The sequence below is a fragment of the Theropithecus gelada genome, chromosome 7b, assembly GCF_003255815.1.
Source record: "Theropithecus gelada isolate Dixy chromosome 7b, Tgel_1.0, whole genome shotgun sequence".
Classification (NCBI taxonomy): Eukaryota; Metazoa; Chordata; class Mammalia; order Primates; family Cercopithecidae; genus Theropithecus; species Theropithecus gelada.
In genome coordinates this window covers 62,025,657-62,049,282 of record NC_037675.1, presented here as the reverse complement: position 1 = coordinate 62,049,282, position 23,626 = coordinate 62,025,657, and the positions used below count along the sequence as shown (strand labels likewise).

The 23,626-nt window shown below is 43.4% G+C and overlaps 1 protein-coding gene across 2 annotated transcripts; it reads left to right on the top strand.

Moving 5' to 3' along the window:
* SIX4 (SIX homeobox 4) lies at positions 1-12,514 on the top strand. Of its 2 annotated transcripts, XM_025392235.1 has the most exons (4): positions 1-87; positions 296-1,128; positions 3,906-4,591; positions 10,377-12,514. In XM_025392235.1, exons 1-4 carry the CDS (start codon positions 85-87, stop codon positions 11,171-11,173), a joined length of 2,319 nt encoding a protein of 772 aa, XP_025248020.1. In that variant the 5' UTR covers positions 1-84; the 3' UTR covers positions 11,174-12,514. The 2 variants fall into 2 exon arrangements, with proteins under 2 accessions (XP_025248020.1, XP_025248019.1); XM_025392234.1 differs by lacking the exon at positions 1-87 and having other exon boundaries at positions 241-1,128.
* The last annotated feature ends 11,112 nt before the right edge of the window (positions 12,515-23,626 follow it).

The window sequence follows — 23,626 nt, the reverse complement described above, 5'->3', positions numbered from 1 at the left end:
TATGCAGCAACCGGAGGAGTCACGTTGGGGGAACGGCAGAAAGCAGCTATCCGTTTACACTACTTTGCTCTAGCAGCTATCTTAATGGTGACTGCGTGGCCGGGGGGAAACCTGATCGGCCAGATCCAGCCGAAACCAGGAGGGAGGGAGTGGGCTTTCCGGAGGGGGAGAGGAGGGAGGGAGACGAAGAAGGAGGAGTAAGAGAGGGGGAAAGAAAGAGGAAAAGAGTGCGAGGGAGTGAGGGAGGGAGGAAAATAAACAACAAAAAATGTCCTCTTCCTCCCCCACCGGGCAGATCGCAAGTGCGGCGGACATCAAGCAGGAGAATGGGATGGAAAGCGCCTCGGAAGGGCAGGAGGCGCACCGAGAAGTGGCGGGGGGCGCGGCGGTGGGGCTGAGCCCCCCGGCTCCAGCCCCTTTTCCCCTGGAGCCGGGGGACGCCGCGACCGCTGCCGCCAGGGTGAGCGGAGAGGAAGGGGCAGTGGCGACGGCGGCGGCCGGAGCGGCGGCGGATCAGGTACAACTCCACTCGGAACTTCTGGGCAGGCACCACCACGCTGCCGCCGCCGCGCAGACCCCGCTGGCCTTCTCGCCCGACCACGTCGCCTGCGTGTGCGAGGCACTGCAGCAGGGGGGCAACCTGGACCGCCTGGCCCGGTTCCTGTGGTCCCTGCCCCAGAGCGACCTGCTACGTGGCAACGAGAGCCTGCTGAAGGCGCGGGCGCTCGTGGCCTTCCACCAGGGCATCTACCCCGAGCTCTACAGCATCCTCGAGAGCCACAGCTTCGAGTCGGCCAACCACCCGCTGCTGCAGCAGCTCTGGTACAAGGCGCGCTACACCGAGGCCGAGCGAGCCCGCGGCCGGCCGCTAGGAGCGGTGGACAAGTACCGGCTGCGCAGGAAATTCCCCCTGCCCCGCACCATCTGGGACGGCGAGGAGACGGTGTATTGTTTCAAGGAGAAGTCGCGCAACGCGCTCAAGGAGCTCTACAAGCAGAATCGCTACCCTTCGCCCGCCGAGAAGCGGCACCTGGCCAAGATCACCGGCCTCTCCCTCACCCAGGTCAGCAACTGGTTCAAGAACCGCCGGCAGCGCGATCGGAACCCCTCGGAGACCCAGTCCAAAAGGTGAGCGCCAACTTTCCTCCTCCTCCCCCTTCCTCTCCCCCACCCCCTTCCCAGCTTTCTTTTCCTCCAAGTGCTCGCAAACATGGCGCTTACCTTCCCCACCAGCCTGGTCCGGCTGCCCACCTCTCCCCGCCCCCCACCTCGCTCCCTGCCGGCGGAGGTGGGGGGCGGCGGAGGCGAAGGGCGGGGGAACCTCCCTCCTTACCCTCCCCCTCTCCCCCCAGAAGTTTCTGGTCGCCCGCCTAGGTCTCAGTCCCCGCCCCCACCGCGGCTGGTCACTGCTGCCCGGCTTCCCACCCCCATCCAGCTGGCTTTGAAGTTGCCACCCTCTCCCTGCTTCTGGCGGGGCTAAGGAAGCGAGTGTGGACGCCGGCACCGTAGCTCTCCCTGCCGCCCGAGGCCCGCAGAGGTTGCCGGCGCCGGCCGGGGTCTGCACCTCCGCGGGGTCACACCGGGCCTGGCGCGCACGCACGCTCCCAGATCCCCAGGGTTCAGCCGCCCCCAGTGCCTGCGTTGGAGGTCGCGGTGGTTGCTCTGGAGGGAAGAGAGTGTTTTGGGGCTGGCGGCGAAGAAGGGGTCTCGGAACGTCGAGGTTTCATGTGACAGAGTTAATCATTCACCCTGCCCCTGTGGTTCCTTTCGCGGCCGCGGCAACGTGGGGTGCTGGTGCAGCTCGGCTCTGTCATGTTTTGAAACCTGATTCTGAACTCCTTGGGATCGGATTTCAGCGCAGCCGGGGTAGCAGGGCTGAAGGGCTGCTTCCTCCCTCGGCCCCCGAACGCTGCTTGACTCCCTCCCGGTACGGTAGTTACGGGTGGGGGGCAGGCTAGCTTACGGCGGGCGGCAGCAAAGGAGTAGGGGCGCTATTAGTGCCCCTCCTTGTGCTCCCACCCCACTGGGTTTGAGCTTTTTGCCTGGCAAGCTGTTTTCCCCCTCTGGTAGAAAATACCGGATTTTCCACCTCTTTTGTGCGTCCTCCCGAGTCAGACACTTGGTGTGTGCGTCTGTGTGTTTTGTTGGACGAAACAAAGTAAGGAGAAGGTCGCCTAAAGACCTGGTGTCTCCAGCCCCGCGGGGATAGGAGAGAAAGAATCCAAAAGCAGCTCGAAGGTTCTGCTCAGGGAAGCAATCTGGAAGCCGGGGATCCAGCCCGCCTGGGCCAGGTGAAGTTGATCACCCAGCACATTCCAGAGCCGGTCTCAGCCCGCCCTTGCCGCTTCTGGGCCCCTGTGGGGGTCCGACGGCTTGGGCTCCGGCGTTCCTCGCCCAAGGCTGGAAGGGAGGCTCGGTGCCCTGCTTGGCCCTCGCGGTAACCAAAACAAAACGTGCACCGGGATGTGCGTGCGCCTTCCGCAGATATGCGGAAAGGTCCAGAGAAGGCGCTTTGGTTACGCCGAACCACCTGCCCCGCGCCCACTAGAGGCCGCGGGTCCGGCGCTCGGGGACCAACGGAATCCGCAGGGCCGGGGCAGAGGGTGGGAAGGGGGCACTGCGAGCAGGCCAACTGCCCCGCCGCCTCCGCTCGCGGGCCCGGCAAGCTCCCTGGGACTCCCCCACGCCCCACTGCCGGCTTCTCTGTCCCCCCCACCCCATAAACTCCACACTCCCCGCCCCCGGCCCAGTTGCCTGGTTTAGGCCCCTCTCCGGATCTACCTCCCACCCGCACCCCCGGTGAGTCACCCTCGCAGACGGCGACGGCGGCTCAGCCTCAGCTCGTAAATCAAAGCGCTTTCTGCGTTCCTGGCCCCGCAGCCCAAAGCCCGGGTAATCCCCTACCCTCGGCATGAAAGCGAACCGACCGCGGGGCACTGCGGGGATGTCGGATCCTCTGCTGGGCCAAGTCCTGCCGCGCTTCCAAAACGCCTCTGTTCTGCTCTCCTTTGCTCTCCCTCCCAGCCTCAGACCAAATGGGAAACCCCCACCACTACCCACCCCCCAACCCTGATTTGGTATTTCTCCCAAGTCAGAGAGCTGAGGAACAGGGCCCTGCCTGGAACAGAGGGACCAAGGACATTGGGGAAGAGGTCTAATAGTTAAAAGGCCTCTGAGTGACCCACACCGTTTCCCTCCCACCTCACCAGGGCACTGGATGGTGTTTGTTAAATAGGCCCCTTTGGCTTCCTTTGGATTCAAAGGCGACTGCACGTAACTGTTCTTGGGTTGAAAGTGCCTTTTCCTACAACAAGGACAGCCACTTTGTTGAATGAGAGAGTTGTCAGTCTGGTGGAGTAGAAGTTTGGGAGCAGGTGAGAAAACGATCTCTTGTTAACTAACTGACCAAAAAAGAAAAGCCGAGCACTTCCCACCTCCTGCTCCTTTGGCAGTTCCATTTACCTCCAAGATAACACTAATCTGAATTGGTTTGAGGGGAGGGGAAGGAGTTCCTGAACAGGAAAGACTGACCACCTCATCTAAGGCGTTTTTTTCTATGGTGTCAGTAGCAGCATATTTAACAGTAAGGAATAGCACTTCTGCACTGTAAAATCAAATATTCTCTTCTGTAATGCTGAATTTACATCTTCCAGATCTCTGGACTTTCCCTGAATTTATTGTTATTTTAAATGATTGGGATCTGAGAGTTTATCTTCCCAGATTCTCTGGCTGGTCAGAATCTGCTGAAAGGCCCCTTAGTTTAAATAGGACTAGCAGACATCCTGCTGTGCTTTCCTTAAATACTGCCTTTAGTGGATTTAGAAGCTGGTATTCCAAACAAGTGGTACTATGTAGAATGTCATCCCCCTGACCTTCTGAACATCTTGATTTCCCCCTCCATACAGTGAGTCAGATGGCAACCCCAGCACTGAAGATGAATCCAGCAAGGGACATGAGGATTTATCTCCTCACCCACTCTCCAGTTCATCTGATGGCATCACCAACCTCAGCCTTTCCAGTCATATGGAGCCAGTATATATGCAACAAATTGGAAATGCTAAGATATCATTAAGCTCTTCTGGAGTTCTGTTGAATGGAAGCTTGGTACCTGCAAGTACTTCACCTGTCTTCCTTAATGGAAATTCTTTTATTCAGGGACCCAGTGGAGTTATCCTTAATGGATTAAATGTGGGAAATACACAGGCAGTGGCATTGAACCCACCAAAAATGTCATCAAACATTGTGAGCAATGGTGTATCCATGACTGACATACTGGGGTCTACCTCCCAGGATGTGAAGGAATTCAAAGTCCTCCAGAGTTCTGCTAACTCAGCAGCCACCACGTCCTACAGCCCCAGTGTCCCTGTCTCATTCCCAGGCCTGATACCCAGCAATGAGGTGAAAAGAGAAGGCATTCAAACAGTGGCTTCCCAAGATGGGGGTTCTGTAGTGACTTTTACTACACCAGTGCAAATTAACCAGTATGGCATTGTCCAGATCCCCAATTCCGGCACAAACAGCCAGTTCCTTAATGGGAGCATTGGATTCTCTCCTCTGCAGCTGCCCGCTGTGTCCGTGGCAGCTTCACAAGGTAACAATCTCATTTGGTACCTTAATGCACCAGCAAATGTGTTCATCAGTTGCTGTAAGTGACGCATTTGGTGATAGCTATAATTGATGTTTCTGTTCAGGTACCTTATTAGCTGCCGAAGTTATAGAATAGCCTTGATGTGATTCTCCTCTTTCACAATACCCATGTAATATCCAACTTGCTTTATTCCCTTGCATCATGAGGATGGGCTTTTATTTTACTAACAACTGAATGGAAAAATACAGTTCATAGCAAGCCCTGCCAGTTCTACAATTACAGAAATATGATAAGTCAATCAGTGCTTACAAAATAACTCACTGCTTGGCATTTTAATATTAAAAATTAATAAAATTGATAAGAACACAAAATTAGTCTAGCAGTTGGTAAGAATGCATATACTTTACCTAAGCATTATTTATTTGACCAAAAAATGTTTTAGAAGAACAAGCTAAAAAGACTGGATCAATTATGTTTGAATCCTGTTCCTCCTATAATGAAGACTGACAGACCTAAAAGAAAATCAGAGGAATATGCCATTGGATTTCTATCGCTCAGCATATATACTCAACCCCTAAATGTGTGGGTTTATTTATGAAGATAACAGTAAGCCTTATTTTATAGGCTTGTGGCTTTACTAACAGCAGTCTTCCAGAGAAAGCACTTAAATGAAATTCAGGAAAACTGAGGCTGATATATTAGTTCTTCACTGACTTTAAGCAAGCCTGGATACTCTATGTCATTTTCTCTTTAAATAAATAGAAACGGTTAGAATTTGGCAGTGGAGTTTGCATAATCCCTTGAATTCAGGAGTGGTAGATATTAATGCATGTTTGCCTTCTTGTAGGCACATCTGAAAATCCAGATTTTTATAAAACCAAAGTAGTAATTGTTGGCTTTAAAGGTCTGCTTCCTATAAGATGGTTTTACGCCCCCCCCCAAAAAAAATCAATTTATGCACAACTGTCTTGTTACCACAACTATGGTCTATGTCAGCTTATTGAAGGAATTAATGGAAAAATTGTTCTAAATTTCATTCTGTACATTTGCATATCTTTAGGCAAAATGGTAGTAAAACAAGACAGTCCTGCAGCATACTATTCAGTTCATCATTGTTCCAAGTTCTGGAAAGAGTTAAGCTAAGTTACTATCCAACATAGGGCAAAAATATGAAAACCACAGGGAAAGCCAAAGTGCTTAGTTTGCTAATAATTTAATGTGGATCTAACACCTTTTCTCTCGTTTGGAAAATTTCCAAACAGGTCACATTTTAAAGGCAACAAATTTGAGCAGAAAGAATGTTATGTATGTTGGGGAAGGAGAAAAGCAGAAATACTTTTAATTGTGTAATCTAGAAGAGCACTGCCATAGAAAATTCTTACGAACTAATAGCTAAGTTTTTAAATGGGACATTTAATAGGACTAAGAATAGCATTTTCAGTTAAAATAACTAAGATCAAATGACAAGGCTGTCAATCCTTAGACCGTCTGGGTGAGTTGAAGGATAAGTTTAACCAGATAAGTTTAATCCAGCAAGCAACATCTCTACATGGTAGTTAGGTACTGCAGTTCTCAATATAGCATTTTGGGGTTTCAGTTTTTTCTCACAGATACTGAGCCATTCTTTAAAATGTCTAGACAAGATAGACTTATCTTTCTACAGTTGGGATTTATGTGGAAAAGTAGAATATCTACATCTTTTACTCACTTTACAGTCTGAGCAACTAAGATGATGATGATGATTATTACCATCTTTTTTTTTTTTTTTTTTTTTTTTGGCAGCAAGTCATTTTGTCAGCCAGGCTAGAGTACAGTGGCGCGATCGTGGCTCACCGCAACCTCTGCCTCCCGGGTTCAAATGATTATCCTGCCTCAACCTCCCTAGTAGCTGGGACTACAGGCGTGCATCACCATGCCTGGCTAATCTTTGTATGTTTAACAGAGACAGGGTTTGGCCATGTTGGCCAGGCTGGTCTTGAACTCCTGTGATCTGCCCACCTCAGCCTCCCAAAGTGCTGGGATTACAGGCATGAGCCACAGCGCCCGGCCTGATTTTTTTCTTATCATTACAAAGTAATGCTTTGTACCTATATAGTTTTTCAGTTGGATTTTTTATCTTAAAATTATTGTTCAATTTTTACTTCAGTTGTAGTTATGCTCAAAAATCAAATTTTAAGGCTGGGCGCGGTGGCTCAAGCCTGTAATCCCAGCACTTTGGGAGGCCGAGGCGGGTGGATCACGAGGTCAGGAGATCGAGACCATCCTGGCTAACATGGTGAAACCCCGTCTCTACTAAAAATACAAAAAACTAGCCGGGCGTGGTGGCGGGCGCCTGTAGTCCCAGCTACTCGGAGGCTGAGGCAGGAGAATGGCGTGAACCTGGGAGGCGGAGCTTGCAGTGAGCCGAGATCGCGCCACTGCACTCCAGCCTGGGTGACACAGCGCGAGACTCCGTCTCAAAAAAAAAAAAAAAAAAAATCAAATTTTAGATCAAATCCTCTTTTCTTTTATATATGTTATAATTTCTACAAATTCAGAAGTATTTATATTCAGTAGCAGTTGGGGAAAATGTTGCATGTAATTATGCTATTTATGGCTCTATAAAAAGATAACTAATCATTTTGTGCATGCATACATTGGCAAACAATTTCATAAACACACACACACAACAAACTAAGCATCTATTTGAGATGTTTTTTGCCACAAATCAGTTGCCTACAAGAATTTTAGAGGCCAGGCACGGTGGCTCACACATGTAATCCCAGCACTTTGGGAGGCTGAGGCCAGTGGATCACCTGAGGTCAGGAGTTCGAGACCAGCTTAACTAAATTGTGAAATCCCGTCTCTACTAAAAATACAAAAATTAGCCGAGCATGGTGGCACATGCCTGTAATCCCAGCTACTCGGGATGTTGAGGCAAGAGAATCGCTTGAACCCTGGAGGTGGTGGTTGCAGTGAGCTGAGATCACGCCACTGCACTCCAGCCTGGGCAATAAGAGCAAAACCCTGTATCTAAAAATAAATAAATAAAAATAAAATAAAAATAAGAATTTAAAAGCATACTTAAGTTGAGTGCTTTCAAATAAAAGCAGTTTTTTCATATGTGTGGTCTGAAACAGAAATGTATGTTAGGGAATAACTGAAACATACCTAGAAATGTTTTTCTTAACACCAGTATTTCTGTGATTAAACTTTCTAGTTAAATGTTTTAAAAGGGTTCACATACAGTGTTTTCTTTTTACTTGAAGACATTCCTTTGCATTAAAAATACTTGGAAGACATAAACAGCCCTGTGGCACTAATTTATCAATAGAGGTGATAATATAATCACAATATTCTAATACTTCAGGAAGGAAGATGTTTTCAGTGAATTAATTACCTTTAACATTGGGCTGCTCTCTCATAAAAGTACTTTACTGAGGCCAGATGTGGTGTCACACGTGTAATTACAACACTTTGGGAGGCTGAGGCAGGAGGATCACTTGAACCCAGGAATTCCAGACCAGCCTGGGCAACATAGTGAGACCTCATCTCTGCAAAAAATTTTTTAAAATTGGCCAGGCATGGTGGCTCATGCCTGTAATCCCAGCACTTTGGGAGGCCAAGGTGGGTGGATCACGAGGTCGAGAGTTCGAGAGCAGCCTGAGCAACATGGTAAAACCCCGTCTCTACTAAAAATACAAAAATTAGCCAGGCTTGATGGTGCATGCCTGTAATCCCAGCTACTCGGGAGGCTGAGTCAGAAGAATTGCTTGAACCCAGGAAGCGGAGGTTGCAGTGAGCCAAGATTACACCTCCGCACTCCAGCCTGGGTGACAGAACGAGACTCCGTCTCAAAAAAAAAAAAAAATTTTTTTTAAATTAGCTGGGCATGGTAGTGCATGCCTGTAGTCCTAGCTACTTGGGAGGCTGAGGTGGGAGGGATTGCTTGGGCCCAGGAGATGGAGGCTGCAGTGAGCCTCATTCACATAATCCCAGCACTTTGGGAGGCCGAGGCTGGCAGATCACTTGAACTGAGGAGTTTGAGAACAGCCTGGCCAACATGGTGAAACCTGGTCTCTACTACAAATACAAAAATTAGACAAGCATGGTAACGTGCATCTGTAATCCCAGCTACTCAGAGGTTGAGGCACAAAAGTCCCCCCAAATCCACCTTTCCTTCAGTGACCATATTTGAGGTCCTAGATTATCTAATTGCCATCATCTCATGCCTATGTGAGGAATCAGGAAAAAAAGGGTTTTATTTGATGGTAGTAGAGGGTCTAATTCATCTACATTGTCTGAGTGATCTGATTTGAACATCTTAGCTTTCTACTTAACATTTCTTTTTCTACTTCTGGTCTCTATAGACCATTATAGTAAGAGCCTCAAAAGATACAAACCTTTTAGAGAAGCATTAGCTCTGATCCTTTATGTTAATCTGTATTTTAAAAAGCACATTTCATATTACCATTAATTGTTCCCATTACTACAACACTGAAAATTCAGAACTGGCACAACAAAAGGCAAAAAAAAGCTTTTGAATGTTTTGTTGACTTGACATTACTTTATGGCTATATTGGTGAAAGTTTGCAACTTGTCTGTACAGGTTTATATGGTTAAGTTTTAAGCCCCAGGTAACTCATTTTATGTGGTATGTTCTACACTGCCATTTATTTATATTTTATGTCAGTTACTGAGCAGTCAGTCCTGAATGAAGGCATTTCATTTTGCATTTGTGTTTTCTAATTCTAACTGGCAGAGCCAGCAATAACTATCAACTAATTGAGAGATGTCAAGTTACTAGTGATGAAACAGAAACTTGAGTGAATCAGAACCTGGAAAAGATTTTTTTTTTTTTTCACACTTGGCTTCTAACTAGTAGTTCTCAATGCTCCTTGGTCATCAGAATTACTTGGGAAGGTGGGTACTCTAGAAGCCAAATCCCCACCATTATTCAATATACCCGTGTAACAATCATGCACACATGCCCCCTGAATCTAATTTTTTTTTTTTTTTAAAAGAAAGAGAAATAGGCCAGGCGCTATGGCTTGTGCCTGTAGTCCCAGCACTTTGGGAGGCCGAGGCGGGTGGATCACAAGGTCAAAGGATGGGGACTATCCTGGCGAACCTGGTGAAACCCCGTCTCTACTAAAAATACAAAAATTAGCTGGATGTGGTGGCACATGCCTGTAGTCACAGCTACTCGGGAGGCTGAGGCAAGAGAGTCGCTTGAACCCAGGAGGCAGAGGTTGCAATGAGCCAAGATCGCTCCACTGCACTCCAACCTGGCGACAGAGTGAGACTCCGTCTCAAAAAAAAAAAAAAAAAAAAGAAAAGAAATAATAAGCAACAGAACCTTTAACATGTTCTATCCTCAAGACCATTGGAGGTCATGAGACATAAAAAGTAAAGGTTTGGAAATCACTGTGTTTTCTAAGAAGCTGATGAAAGATGGGGAAACAGGCACACCTGCGACTCAGGAATGCAAGTAGTTTTTTTGGCTGTGTTGTTGTGGTTAAACATAAAATAAAAGATGTCTCTATACAAAAAAATATATATATGTATTTACTTGGAGAGGTAAAAACAGATGTTCTAAGATGTACTAAGTTATACTTTCAAGGAGTAGAGCCTGGGAATCTGTAGTTTTAAGTGCTCAAGGTAATTCTGAACCAGAATTGGGCTAAATTATTGTATGGAAGTGTTGCTTCTTTATAGATACCGTAGCTAAGAAAAAACCATGTGTGTGTAACTTTTTTTCTTTCCCTGTCACTTCCATCAATGATAATCAGTACTTTATTTTTTCTAGGTAATATCTCAGTAAGTTCAAGCACTTCAGATGGGAGCACATTTACAAGTGAGTCTGCCACAGTTCAGCAAGGAAAGGTTTTCCTGAGCTCTCTTGCTCCCAGTGCAGTGGTATACACGGTTCCTAATACAAGCCAGACTATAGGATCTGTGAAACAGGAAGGCTTGGAGAGGAGCCTGGTATTTTCTCAGTTGATGCCTGTCAATCAGAATGCACAAGTAAATGCAAACCTGTCTTCTGAAAACATCTCGGGGAGTGGCCTCCATCCACTGGCCTCCTCATTAGTTAATGTATCTCCAACTCACAATTTTTCTCTCAGTCCCCCTACACTACTAAATCCCACTGAGCTAAACCATGACATTGCCGATAGCCAACCAATGTCTGCACCGGTGGCAAGCAAATCTACTGTGACATCTGTCAGCAACACTAACTATGCAACTCTTCAGAACTGCTCCCTTATTACTGGTCAAGACCTATTGTCAGTCCCTATGACTCAGGCTGCCCTTGGGGAAATAGTTCCTACAGCTGAAGATCAGGTAGGTCACCCCTCCTCAGCAGTACATCAGGATTTTGTCCAAGAACATCGTTTGGTTCTGCAATCGGTAGCTAACATGAAAGAGAATTTCTTACCAAATTCTGAGAGCAAAGCAACAAGTAGCTTAATGATGCTGGACTCTAAATCCAAGTATGTCTTAGATGGCATGGTTGATACTGTCTGTGAAGACCTGGAAACAGACAAAAAAGAACTTGCCAAGCTCCAGACTGTCCAGCTGGATGAAGATATGCAAGACTTATAAACTCTATTTCCTCCTCACCTCTTTTTGGCATCAGCGGCAAATCTTTTCATGAAGCCCCAAGGACACAAAACATTTTCCCATTTAAAGGAAAACACTCTAGTTTTGCAAGTATATGCATACAAGAGACTTTAGATTGATCTGCATGAAGATCACAGTTAAGTATACAGAAGTAGAACTGCATTATTGCAGCCTTTTTGTTCACTTATAAATGTTCTCTTTTAAATAGATGGAGACAAAGGAACAAGGTGAAATGTGTCAAGTCAAAGTGAATCATTTAGTTGACTCTATAATTCTAAGGTCAAAATGGAACTTGATGGTTTTTTAAATTAAAAAATGTATACACCTAACATAGAAAATTAAAGATAGCTGCAGACCATTAGAAATAATACAATTGTTTTTGTTTACTTTTACTCCATGGGCATTGAAAAGGTTAAGAAACATAAATGGTACATATTTTTAAAGTTAAGTAGCATGCATAGATATATGCACACACACCTCTTTTTCAGCATTTTTTGAGAAAGTCTTGGGTTAAGTCTCAACACATTTCCAAATGTGATTTCTGATAGCTCAGTGTGGCTGAGAAAGTGCGGAACTCCACTAAAAACTCTGAAACTTCAGTATGAATGTAAATATATCAGTTCTGTAAGCAGGATTTGAGTAATTACAGTGAATTTTATTTATACTATATATGTTTCTCTTCAGGCGCTATGAACTGAAAAATATGTTTTCTTACTGTTTAATTTATTTTTATTGTTTGAACAGGAAGTGAACATAGTTGTTTCCAACAAAGTTTTACTTTTTGTAGGATTTTAAAAATAATGATTTTTACCAGGAATCTATTAAGGTCAATATTAATAACACTGAAACAGGAAATCTAACTCCCAATATTGGAATTTTGGTACTTTTTTTCACATCCTTGTTCTTTAATTAGCAACTCTGATTCATTTAAATATGTTTTTTATAGAATTCTATGTGCCTTTTTACCTTGTGGCCTTTTTATTAGTAGTAAGGTACAGAAGTGTCAACAGAAGCACTGATGGTTCTTTTCTACTATCTAACAGGGTTGATTTCACCACAAAATTGCTTTAAATCTGAAGAACTTAAGTTTCACTAAATATTATATATGGTATTTATCACACAAATGGATAAACAACTAATTATTATTGATGCTTTACAAGGAAAATAAGTTATAAATACCATGTAAAATTGATTATACAGGCTGTGAAAAGCATTTTAAAGGAAAGAAAATATGTAAATTCTATCGAGCAAGACTCTGTACTGTTGAAACGTGGTTCCAAAGGTTTTGGATCAGTGGCTACACTCTGACACATGGCTGTTGTTTCAGATCAGTGGCTACACTCTGACACATGGCTGTTGTTTCGGATCAGTGGCTACACTCTGACACATGGCTGTTGTTTTGGATCAGTGGCTACACTGACACATGGCTGTTGTTTCAGATCAGTGGCTACACTCTGACACATGGCTGTTGTTTCGGATCAGTGGCTACACTGACACATGGCTGTTGTTTCGGATCAGTGGCTACACTCTGACACATGGCTGTTGTTTCGGATCAGTGGCTACACTCTGACACATGGCTGTTGTTTCGGATCAGTGGCTACACTCTGACACATGGCTGTTGTTTTGGATCAGTGACTACACTCTGACACGTGACTGTTGTTTTGGATCAGTGGCTACACTCTGACACAATGGCTGTTGTTTGCACTATATTATCGTGTCTTCTTTAAAAGTCAATATTTTGGGTTTCTGTAAGAAGCTTGTTTACTAATGTAAGCCGTGGCTATAGTTTTATCAAGACTCTGAACACAAGATGTAACAATGCAAATAAATGTATGTAGTGAGTAAAGTTACTCTCTAGTCTCTGAAAAGCAAAAAAAAGTGAAAAAATAATTTCTTCAGATATAACTTAAAGTTGTTGAACATAAAGATGTTAGATATTAGCACATCTTGCTTTTTTAGTTTTTAGTTTTTAGTTTTTAGTTTATTTTATTTTTGGGGGGAGGACGGAGTCTCGCTCTGTCGCCCAGGCTGGAGTGCAGTGGTGTGATCTCGGCTTACTGCAAGCTCCGCCTCCCGGGTTCACGCCATTCTCCTGCCTCAGCGACCTCGGCTCACTGCAAGCTCCGCCTGCCGGGTTCACGCCATTCTCCTGCCTCAGCCTCCCAAGTAGCTGGGACTACAGGCGCCTGCCCCCACACCCGGCTAATTTTTTGTATTTTTAGTAGAGACGGGGTTTCGTGTTAGCCACGATGGTCTCGATCTCCTGACTTCATGATCCACCCGCCTCGGCCTCCCAAAGTGCTGGCATTACAGGCATGAGCTGCCGAACCAGGCTACATCTTGCTTTTTTTAATGATCGGAACAAAGGGCCCACTCTAGTTCTCTACATGTCAATCAGTCAGGCATGTTGAATAAGGGACATAGAGGATTTAACTTTTGTTATCATAAATGAAACTTGCAGGCATATATGAAGAACCCTATGAAGAATTCCTCTCCCATCATTTTTTATAGAATTGGTGAATGTTCCTAAACTGCTGAAGCTAGATGTTTTTTGTTTTGTTTTACAAAGTCAGGTGTTTTAGAGTTCTTTTCCACTCTACTACAACTTATAGAGCTTGTTTTTCCTTTGGGTGTGTGCTGATCCTGTTACTGAGATTAATTACATGGCTCTGTAGTGTAGTTTACATAAAAATGATGTTTTCCACTTGATTGCTGCAGATATCAAGAGTTTGTTATTTTCAAATACCCATCCAATAAGAGAGATGGGAAGGTTTTTAAAGTTATATATGCTACATATATATAACTGGAAATGTTTTATATGTTTTCCAAATATATAATAAGCCTCTCTTTTATTCCGTGTTCTTCCTCTTTTCTCCCTTATGAAAAAGAAAAGATAGCACAAAACTTAAGACTTACCTAGGAAACCCATTCATACTCCCACCATGATGTAATTATAACCCTACAATTACTTCAGGTAGCTACACAATATACCAGGTAAGAATCAATGCACATTGTAAAGAACTTATTGTTCTTTTCTATTCTTTCAGTAGAATAAGGGCCAGTTGGTATGTAGCCCATGTATATGTGAATGGAGTAAGATAAACCCCATGATCTCCTTGCACAGAATTGCAAATGTCTTTTGCCACCAAGGGCCAGACCCAGAACCCTTGGAGTTCATGTGGCAGAATTTCACTCTTACATAAACCAATGCTTGAAGATGCTGCAAATGACCCTCTAATGATCCCTGAAGATCAAAATAGGGGTAAATGACTCCCTGCAAAACCCAACCCATGCTGCTGGCTGTGGGATTTTTGGTGTAAGCCTATCTATGCACTCTATCAGCCAGAGTTTGGCATTTAGCTCTTAGTTAAATCTAGTAAAGGACAGTCTATTGTTTAAAGAGAAGGTGCATTTGTTCCTCAATCAAGCAAGAGCACCTGTGTTGTACTGCTTTATATCTCATGTATATTTATAGTAATGAAAAGACTTTTTAAATTGTACACATGTTTCAGTGCCTTTCTTGTGTTACGAAAGGCAGGTAGATAATATAGCCATAGGTAAAAATCCATAGTTAAATTGCACACTGACCTTAAATCTCTCTGTGTATGCCCTTGTATCTTGCATGTTAAAAGTTGGATTATTGGGCATGTGTGGCAGCCTGCCCTGCTACATGCTAGACAAGTGTGCATTAGTTCATAGCCACAGGTTCTTCATTCTTTAAAATGTTTTGACAGATCATCTCATAATAAAAATAATTCAGGAAAACTATGGGGAAAATAATTACATTTCACAAAAGATATTTTAAACTCTTTGTAAAACTTAGATAATAGAGCCTAGCAGTTACTTTGTATCTAATTGATACATTTCATGTTAATTTATCATCATACATTTTATTAATCAAAATTATATAGCATGTGACTTTTGGCTTTCAGGGTTCTCAAAAATATTCTTTTGTTGCATGTACTGTATGTTTAGAGGCAACCAATTATATACTCAATATGGTTTTACTGTGCCTTACACAAAGAGAAACTCTATACAGAATGTATATCATGGGGTGGGGTAACAGACTTTTTACTGCACTGTTAGGTGATGGCACACAGAGCATGTCCCAGAACATTTCTGTGCTTAATTACCCAACCAAAGAGATCTAAAGTATGTATGTTGTACTGTAATGGGGGTTTATGCCTGGACAATTAAGTGTTTATTTGTTTTCTGAAATGATGTGAACTTATTTTTCTAAACACTATGCTGAATAAACTTTATATTTATACATACCTTGCATTGAAAATTATTTGGGGAATATTGTGGTGTTTTTTGTTTTGTTTTTTTTTTTTTTTTTTTTTTTTTGAGACGGAGTCTCGCTCTGTCACCCAGGCTGGAGTGCAGTGGCCGGATCTCAGCTCACTGCAAGCTCCGCCTCCCGGGTTCACGCCATTCTCCTGCCTCAGCCTCCCGAGTAGCTGGGACTACAGGCGCCCGCCGCCACGCCCGGCTAAGTTTTTGTATTTTTAGTAGAGACGGGGTTTCACCGTGTTAGCCAGGATGGTCTCGATCTCCTGACCTCGTGATCCGCCCGTCTTGGCCTCCCAAAGTGCTGGGATTACAGGCTTGAGCCACCGCGCCCGGCTTGTTTTTTTTTTTTGAGAGGGAGTTTCACTCTTGTTGCCCAGGCTGGACTGCAATGGCAACCGCAACCTCCGCCTCCCAGGTTCAAGCGATTCTCCTGACTCAGTTTCCCTAGTAGCTGGGATTATAGGCATGTGCCACCACACCCAGCTAATTTTTTGTAGTTTTAGTAGAGATGGGGTTTCTCCATGTTGGTCAGGCTGGTCTCGAACTCCCGACCTCAGGTGATCTGCCTGCCTCAGCCTCCCAAAGTGCTGGGATTACAGGTGTGAGCCACCGCGCCCAGCAATACTGTGTTTTTTAAAATATGAATGACTCATCTTACTAGAAAAGAAACGAGATAATGTTGGTTTTATTTATCCCTGGAAAAGGGAAGAAGAGGAAGGGAAAAAACAAACATTCCAAAATCTGACAAATGGTTATAAGGCCAATTGGAGTGATTTTGGAAAAATAACCTTCATTGGTCTTTGTGCATAATTATACAATTAACTGTACTACATAGAGGGAAATTATTAGATTGCATCCTCCTTAAAAGGAAGAAGTGGGCCGGGCGCGGTGGCTCAAGCCTGTAATCCCAGCACTTTGGGAGGCCGAGACGGGTGGATCACGAGGTCAGAAGATCGAGACCATCCTGGCGAACACGGTGAAACCCCGTCTCTACTAAAAAATACAAAAAACTAGCCGGGCGAGATGGCGGGCGCCTGTAGTCCCAGTTACTTGGGAGGCTGAGGCAGGAGAATGGCGTAGGCCCGGGAGGCGGAGCTTGCAGTGAGCTGAGATCCGGCCACTGCACTCCAGCCCGGGCGACAGAGCGAGACTCTGTCTCAAAAAAAAAAAAAAAAAAGGAAGAAGTGTACCTTCCCCTTCCCAGCTTTTTTTTTTTTTTTTTTTGTCCCGAGAAATGAACGTGATGTTTGGCACACAGCAGTTACTCTGTAGGGTTTAATGGAATTAAATTGAAGGGTCCAAAGACCTCCTATTTTCAACCTTATTGAAAGAACTCAATATCACCCATCCCTAGGGCACTGCCATTAGCCAAAGTCTGGTACCATCACAGTTGGCTCCACCAGTAGTTTCACTGAAAGTAACGAGTAGAACTGCATTGGCTGCTGACTATATATAAAATTTGACCTTGGTACAGTTTGGTCCTAATTTTAAAATTATATAACCTGGTTTTCTATGCTTCTACACTGAAAAGAAGGGGAGGTTAATAAAATAGATTGGAAACCAACCGTACAATTCTGTAAAACTAGTTAAAGTCATCAAATTAATTTCAGATACTGTGTCTAGGCTTTTATATTCTTGTTATTCTGCTCATTTAACAATTTTATATGTAAGTAAACCAGTTAACATGAACAGTGTTTCAGTCAATGAGTTTAGGGTCACAATCATGAAGTGGTTACATTTTAGAACATTAACCAAATATTTTTTAAAATTTGACAAGATCATTGCTCTACTTAAAACATCTGTGGCTCCTCAGAAACTAGCAAATTAAATGAAAACCCTCAGTGGAAATTCAAAGCCTTCAGCTATACGGTTCCATCCCACTTGTTCACTTGCCCTTAAGAAACAATAAATGGGCCAAGTACAGTGACTTAGGCCTGTAATCTCAGTATTTGGGAGGAAGAGGCAGAAAGAGGCGGAAGGATCACTTGAGCAAAATCCTGTATCAAAAAAAAAAGAAGCAATAAATGAAAATTTACCTTTGCATATTACCATTTCTAATACAGTAGATAGTAAAGAATAAACAAGACACATTCAGATAATGGTCAGTGTTATAAAGTTGACAACAAGGAGTAATGAAATTGCTAATATGAAATGTTAGAATGGGAGACATACATTAGATTGGTCAAGGAAGTTCTCTGAGGAAGTAACATTTCAGCAGAGGTAATTGAGTAAGAAGAGGAAGCCAGCCAGCAAGACCTAGACAAGAGCATTCCAGACATAGGGAACAGCAGGTACAAAGGCCCTGAGGGAGGGACAGTGTCTGGATTACAGCACTAACTCCAGGGGTCATGCGATAAATCTAGCCAGAGAGGTGGGCAAGGGCAGATCACAGGTAGAGCTTTATTGGTCTCAAATGGTTTGAATCTGAGTCTGAGAAGCCACTCATGGCTTCTAAGCAAGGAGTAATATAACATGATTTACACTTTAAAATGTCGCCATGGCTAATCTGGAGAATGGAGTTGCAGGAGGCAGAAGAGCCAGAACTAGGAAACTATTGCCATGTTGCCCTGAGCTGTCAGACAGGAGATACTTCAGGAGCTCTTGAACTGCACCTAGGGCAGTTTGCCCTCCAATTGCCTCCAGAATTTTGTGCTCTCCAAGTCTTACGTCTATTCTGTTGCCTGCTGTTAGCCAAAGCCACTTACTGCTACGGAGGATGATTGTCACAGCCTGAACCTGTCCCCTGGTAGATCCAGCTCCCTAACAGATATTTTCAAAATGTCCCAGTCCACCTAAAATTCTACATGTGGAAAATTAAACTCTCCCTAAGCCTGCCCCGACTCTGTTGCTCATTTCAGCAACATTTATTCACCCAGATGGCCAGACAAAAAATCTGGGATTCACTCTGGAGTCTTGTCTCCCTTTCTTCTCCCCACCTTTATCAGATCACAAGTCTATCCAAGTCTGCTCTTTTACTGTCTCTTGATTCAGTTTCTTCTTCTCCATTACTAAGGTTACTCCTACAATTTAGGCACTTATTTCTCTACTGAATTATTGCAACTGCTCCCTACCTGGTATCCTAGTGTCTGGTCCTCATTTTGGCCGCATTACAACTACATCCAAATGGAACTTTCAGAATTTAAGACATAACCCAGCCTTGTTTTCCACTTTAAAACCTTCCATGGCTCTTCATTGCCTATGAAGTACCGTTTAAACCCTTTACCATACGAAGTCTCCAAGATCCAGGCCCTGCCTCTCTGCCTACTCACATCTCTAGCCACATAAACTGTTCCCCAAAGGAACCAGATTCTTTCATTACGACCCAATCCCCAAGACTCACTCAATGTCACATCTTCAGGAAGCCTTGTCTTATTCTCACAAGTAGAATTGTGCATAGCCCATTCTGTGATTAGACAGGGATTTATACCTTCCTTTAGTGCGACACTAATTTACGTATCACTGTTAGTATATGTTTGCCTCTTTACATGTTCATCTTGGTTTCTCCAGCATTTAGTATTATGCATGTGGCATAGTAGGCACTTAAGAATTATTTGTTGAATGAATAGTGATAGTAACAGTCATCCATACCTTTAAATCATTTCATTGCTATGGATTAGGGAACTATATTGCTAAACTGGTTAAAGTATTATCCCTATGTAGAGCACAAAAATAAATCAATACATTTTGGGGTAGACCCTGAGAGTGGTTCCTCAAATCTTTTAACATTAGTGAATGGTCTTTATGGTAATTATTTTCATTACTATTCCAAGGTTTTCCCGCTTAACATGCAAGTTTAAAGCTGTGTTCCAGATGACAGAGGTTGGCTAAAGATTGACAGACAAATGGGGCATTAACAAAAATGTACTCACTGAGCTTTTCTTTTTTCTTTTTGAGCCTTTTTTAAATCATTGTTTCAAAATACCAATGATGTGCAGAAAACCTATTTATACTTACATATAGATAAACTTTCTAAAAATATTTTCTCTGTGGGTATATCCACATTATTTGCATTTGAGCTAAGCAGATACCTAAAGAGTCTATGAGGAATGGTAAATGAAATATAGAGATAGGCATCAAGAAATCTGGATTCTAATTAGCCTTGAAATTTAGGAAATACCAGTTCACCTCTCTGGGCCCTGTATTTTTTTCTGTGAAATGGGTATGTTAGACATGATTATAAAAGAAAAAAATGGATTAATAAAATTCATTTACCCCTGCAGAGTTAAGTTCAAATCAGTTACAGAGGGGAAGTACATGGTGACCTGCTAAGAGCTGCAAATGCAAGATAAAATAATTGGGATGGGGTCAGCAACCTGTGACCCACCAGGATTATTTAGAGGTGTACAGCCAGGTGAGGCAGGTCCGGTTCTATACTTGTCCACCTCCTTCATCTGTATCCACTTTGCCCCCTAAGGGGTCTGTCATTTCCTCAGGCATTGGCCTACCTCCTCAAGTGCCTTAAGTGATCTCCCTGGTGTTGATGGTTAACAATTTAAGATATGATTATTCCAACCCTCCACCCAGAGTAATTTCCTTTTTTTTTTTTTTTTTTTTTGAGACGGAGTCTCACTCTTTCACCCAGGCTGGAGTGAAGTGGCACAATCTCGGCTCACTGCAACCTCCGCCCCCAGGTTCAAGTGATTCTCCGGCCTCAGCCTCCTGAATAGCTGGGATTACAGGCACTCACCACCACGCCCTGCTAATTTTTGTATTTTAAGTAGAGACGGTGTTTTGCCATGTTGGCCAGGCTAGTCTCGAACTCCTGACCTCAGGTGATCCATCCTCCTCGCCTCCCAAAGTTCTAGGATTACAAGATTATAGCATCCGGCTATAATTTACATTTTAAGGAAGGCTTTTAAAGACATACACAAAAGGAACCAAGCTGTAATAATGGCTGATAAACTGTAGATTAGTAAAATTGAGCATTTTTCCCTATTTGTAAGTGCAGCAGGGTGTGTGTGTGTGTGTGTGTGTGTGTGTGTGTACACTTGGGGGATTGGGAGAGAAGGATGGATAAGGGAAGAGGCAGAGAGACCGTCACCCTTTATCCATTTCCTCTTTTGTGTGCTCCACTTCCCTATGGGGTATCAAGGCCCAGGCAGTGAAATCTAAGCTGTTGGAGCCTCTGAAAGCAATTAACAGTGTAGTTCCCCCCACACCTATCTTATCCAAAGCCTAGGAAAATTCCCTTCCAGAGATTTCCTGTGTTGAAAAGATAAGTCATTAGCTATAATGAAGCCATAAAATCTAGCCACTAGCCATAGAAAGACAAGAGTTGTTTGGTTGCTGGTTTTTTGGTGTTTGTTGTTTAAGATGTGAATTACTTAGGAGATGTGCCAAAGGAAAACCAAAAATATATTTTGTTAAAAATTAGGGAACATAATGAATTTTGTATTCACTTTATTTATTTAATAAGTACATTCTTGCTTGTGTTCTTTATCAAATCGATGACCTTAGATAGCTTAGTATGAGTGCATATTAGTCATTACTCAGCAAATTAATTTTATTAACACTACATAGGAAGGAGGATGGATTCAATCCTATCCCTGCATGAATAATCATCAAGGGTCTTAATCTTAAAAGATGTTGGAGGGCCAGGCGCAGTGGCTCATGCTTGTAATCCCAGCACTTTGGGAGGCCAAGGCGGGTGGATTGCCTAAGGTCAGGAATTCGAGACCAGCATGGCGAAACCTTGGCTCTACTAAAAATACAAAAATTAGCCAGGTGTGGTGGTGGACACCTGTAATCCCAGCTACTGGGGAGGCTGAGGCAGGAGAATGGCTTGAACCCAGGAGGCGGAGGTTGCAGTGGGCCGAGATCACGCCACTTCACTCCAGCCTGGGCAACAGAGTGAGAGACTCCGTCTCAAAAAAAAAGAAAAGAAAAGAAAAAAAAAAGATGTTGGAGCATTCTATCCCAATTACACAAATAGATTTTCCTAAATCTCTTCAATAAACACACAACAGATTTTTTTTTTTTTTTTTTTTTTGGAGACACAGTCTCACTCCATCGCCCAGGCTGGAGTGCAATGGCACAATCCCAGCTCACTACAACTGCCTCAGCCTCCCAAGAAGCTGGGATTACAGGCATGTGCCACCACGCCCAGCTATTTCTGTATATTCAGTAGAGACGGGGTTTCACCATGTTAGCCAGGTTGATCTTGAACTCCTTACCTCAGGTGATCTGCCCACCTCAGTCTCCCAAAGTGCTGGGATTACAGGCATGCGCCACCATGCCTGGCCAATACACACTAGATTTAAGAATATATGTAATCTCACCTAATAAGAGTTTTTACTTCTATTCTCATTATAGTCATTCTCTGATATCTTAACAAACACACACCTGACTTTCTAAGAATGAGCACAGATTTTTTTATATACAGTAGCAAACTGGCAGTGTTGTAATACTGAGTTTTCAGTATTATAGTGAAACCATGTTAATAAGGAATTTGTGTCATTTCAAGGAGGGATGAATTAGGGTAAAATTTACCTTTAGCTCTTTTATTTGAAATGGTACATATTAATAATACAAATTAAATGTATAGATAATATCATGTCCATATGTAAAGTATCTAGGGTGGGGATACTTTATCAAATGTCTTAAATCCCCTGGAAACCCTCTCAAATACAGTAGCCATTGATTGCTAAATATAGAGTATTTCTCTCTGTTTATCATGCAGATCCATGAATATACATATATATACATTTAAAATGAGATGGATATTTAAAACAAACAAACAGAAATCTTAGAGCTAATGAATTCAGTGAATGAAATAAAAATACAGCCAAGGGCTTCAGCATCAGACTAGAACAAGCAGAAGAAAGAATTTCTGGACTTGAAGACAGCTCTTTTGAAATAAAAAAAAAGGAAGGAAGAAAAAAGGAAGGACAGTAGGAAGGAAAGAAGGAAGGAAGGAAGGAGGGAGGGAGGGAAGGAAGGAGGGAAGGAAGGAAGGAGGGAGGGAGGGAGGTTTGGAAGGAGGGAAGGAAGGAAAGAGGGAAGGAAAGGGGGAAGGAAGGGAGGGAGGGAAGGAGGCAGGAAAAAAATGAAGAACGTCTACTGCATTTATGGGACACCATTAAGCAAACAAATACTCATCTTATGGACATTCCAGAAGGAGAAGAGAAGGGAAAGGTGAGGAAGATATATTTAATGAAATAATAGCAGAAAATCTCCCAAGTCTGGGGAGAGAGATGGATATTCAGGTTGAGGGAGTGCAAAGAATCCCAAATAGATTCAACCCGAACAAGTTCTCTCTGAGGCAAATTATAATCAAATTGCCACAAGTCAAAGACAACAAAAGAATTTTAAAATCAGCAAGACAAAAGTATTAAGTCACATATAAGGGAAATCCCATTAGATTAACAATGAATTTCTCAGCAGAAATCTTTTTTCTTTTCTTTTTTCTTTGTGTGTGTGTGTGTGTGTGTGTGTGTGTGACAGAATCTCATTCTGTCGTCCAGGCTGGAGCGCAATGGCACAATCTTGGCTCACTGCAACCTCCACCTCCTGGGTTCGAGCGATTCTCCCACCTCAACTTCCCAAGTAGCTGGGTTCATGGGCTCCCACCACCATGCCTGGCTAATTTTTGTATTTTTTAGTAGAGATGGGATTTCACCATGTTGGCCAGGCTGGTCTCAAACTCCTGACCTTAGGTGATCTGCCCAACTCGGTCTCCCAAAGTGCTGGGATTACAGGTATGAGCCACTGTGCCTGGCCAGAAATCTTACAGGCTAAAAGAGAATGGAATGATATATTCAAAGTACTCAAAGAAAAAACTGCCAACCAAGAATAGTATACTAAGCAAAGCTATCCTTCAGCAATGAAGGAGAAATAAAAGCTTTCACAGATAAGGAAAAATTGAGGGAATTCATTACCAGTAGACTGCCCTTACAAGAAATGCTCAAGGGAGCCTTACATCTGGAAATGAAAAGAGGACAATCACCACCATGAAAACATGCAAAACTCTAAAACTCACTTATAGAGCTAATACGCAAAGGAGAAAAAAAATGTATTACTATAGAAAACCACCCAACTGAACAAGTAAATAATAAAATATAAAGAAAGAAAGAACATATAAAACAATCAGAAAACAATCAAATGACAGGAATAAGTCTTCACCTATTGATAGTAACTCTGAAT

Excerpts from the sequence above, each read along its gene's own strand:
- SIX4 (XM_025392234.1), top strand. The coding sequence starts at position 269 with ATGTCCTCTTCCTCCCCCACCGGGCAGATCGCAAGTGCGGCGGACATC. Across the intron at positions 1,129-3,905 it reads TCGGAGACCCAGTCCAAAAG|TGAGTCAGATGGCAACCCCA; the intron begins GTGAGCGCCAAC and ends CCCTCCATACAG. Across the intron at positions 4,592-10,376 it reads GTCCGTGGCAGCTTCACAAG|GTAATATCTCAGTAAGTTCA; the intron begins GTAACAATCTCA and ends TATTTTTTCTAG.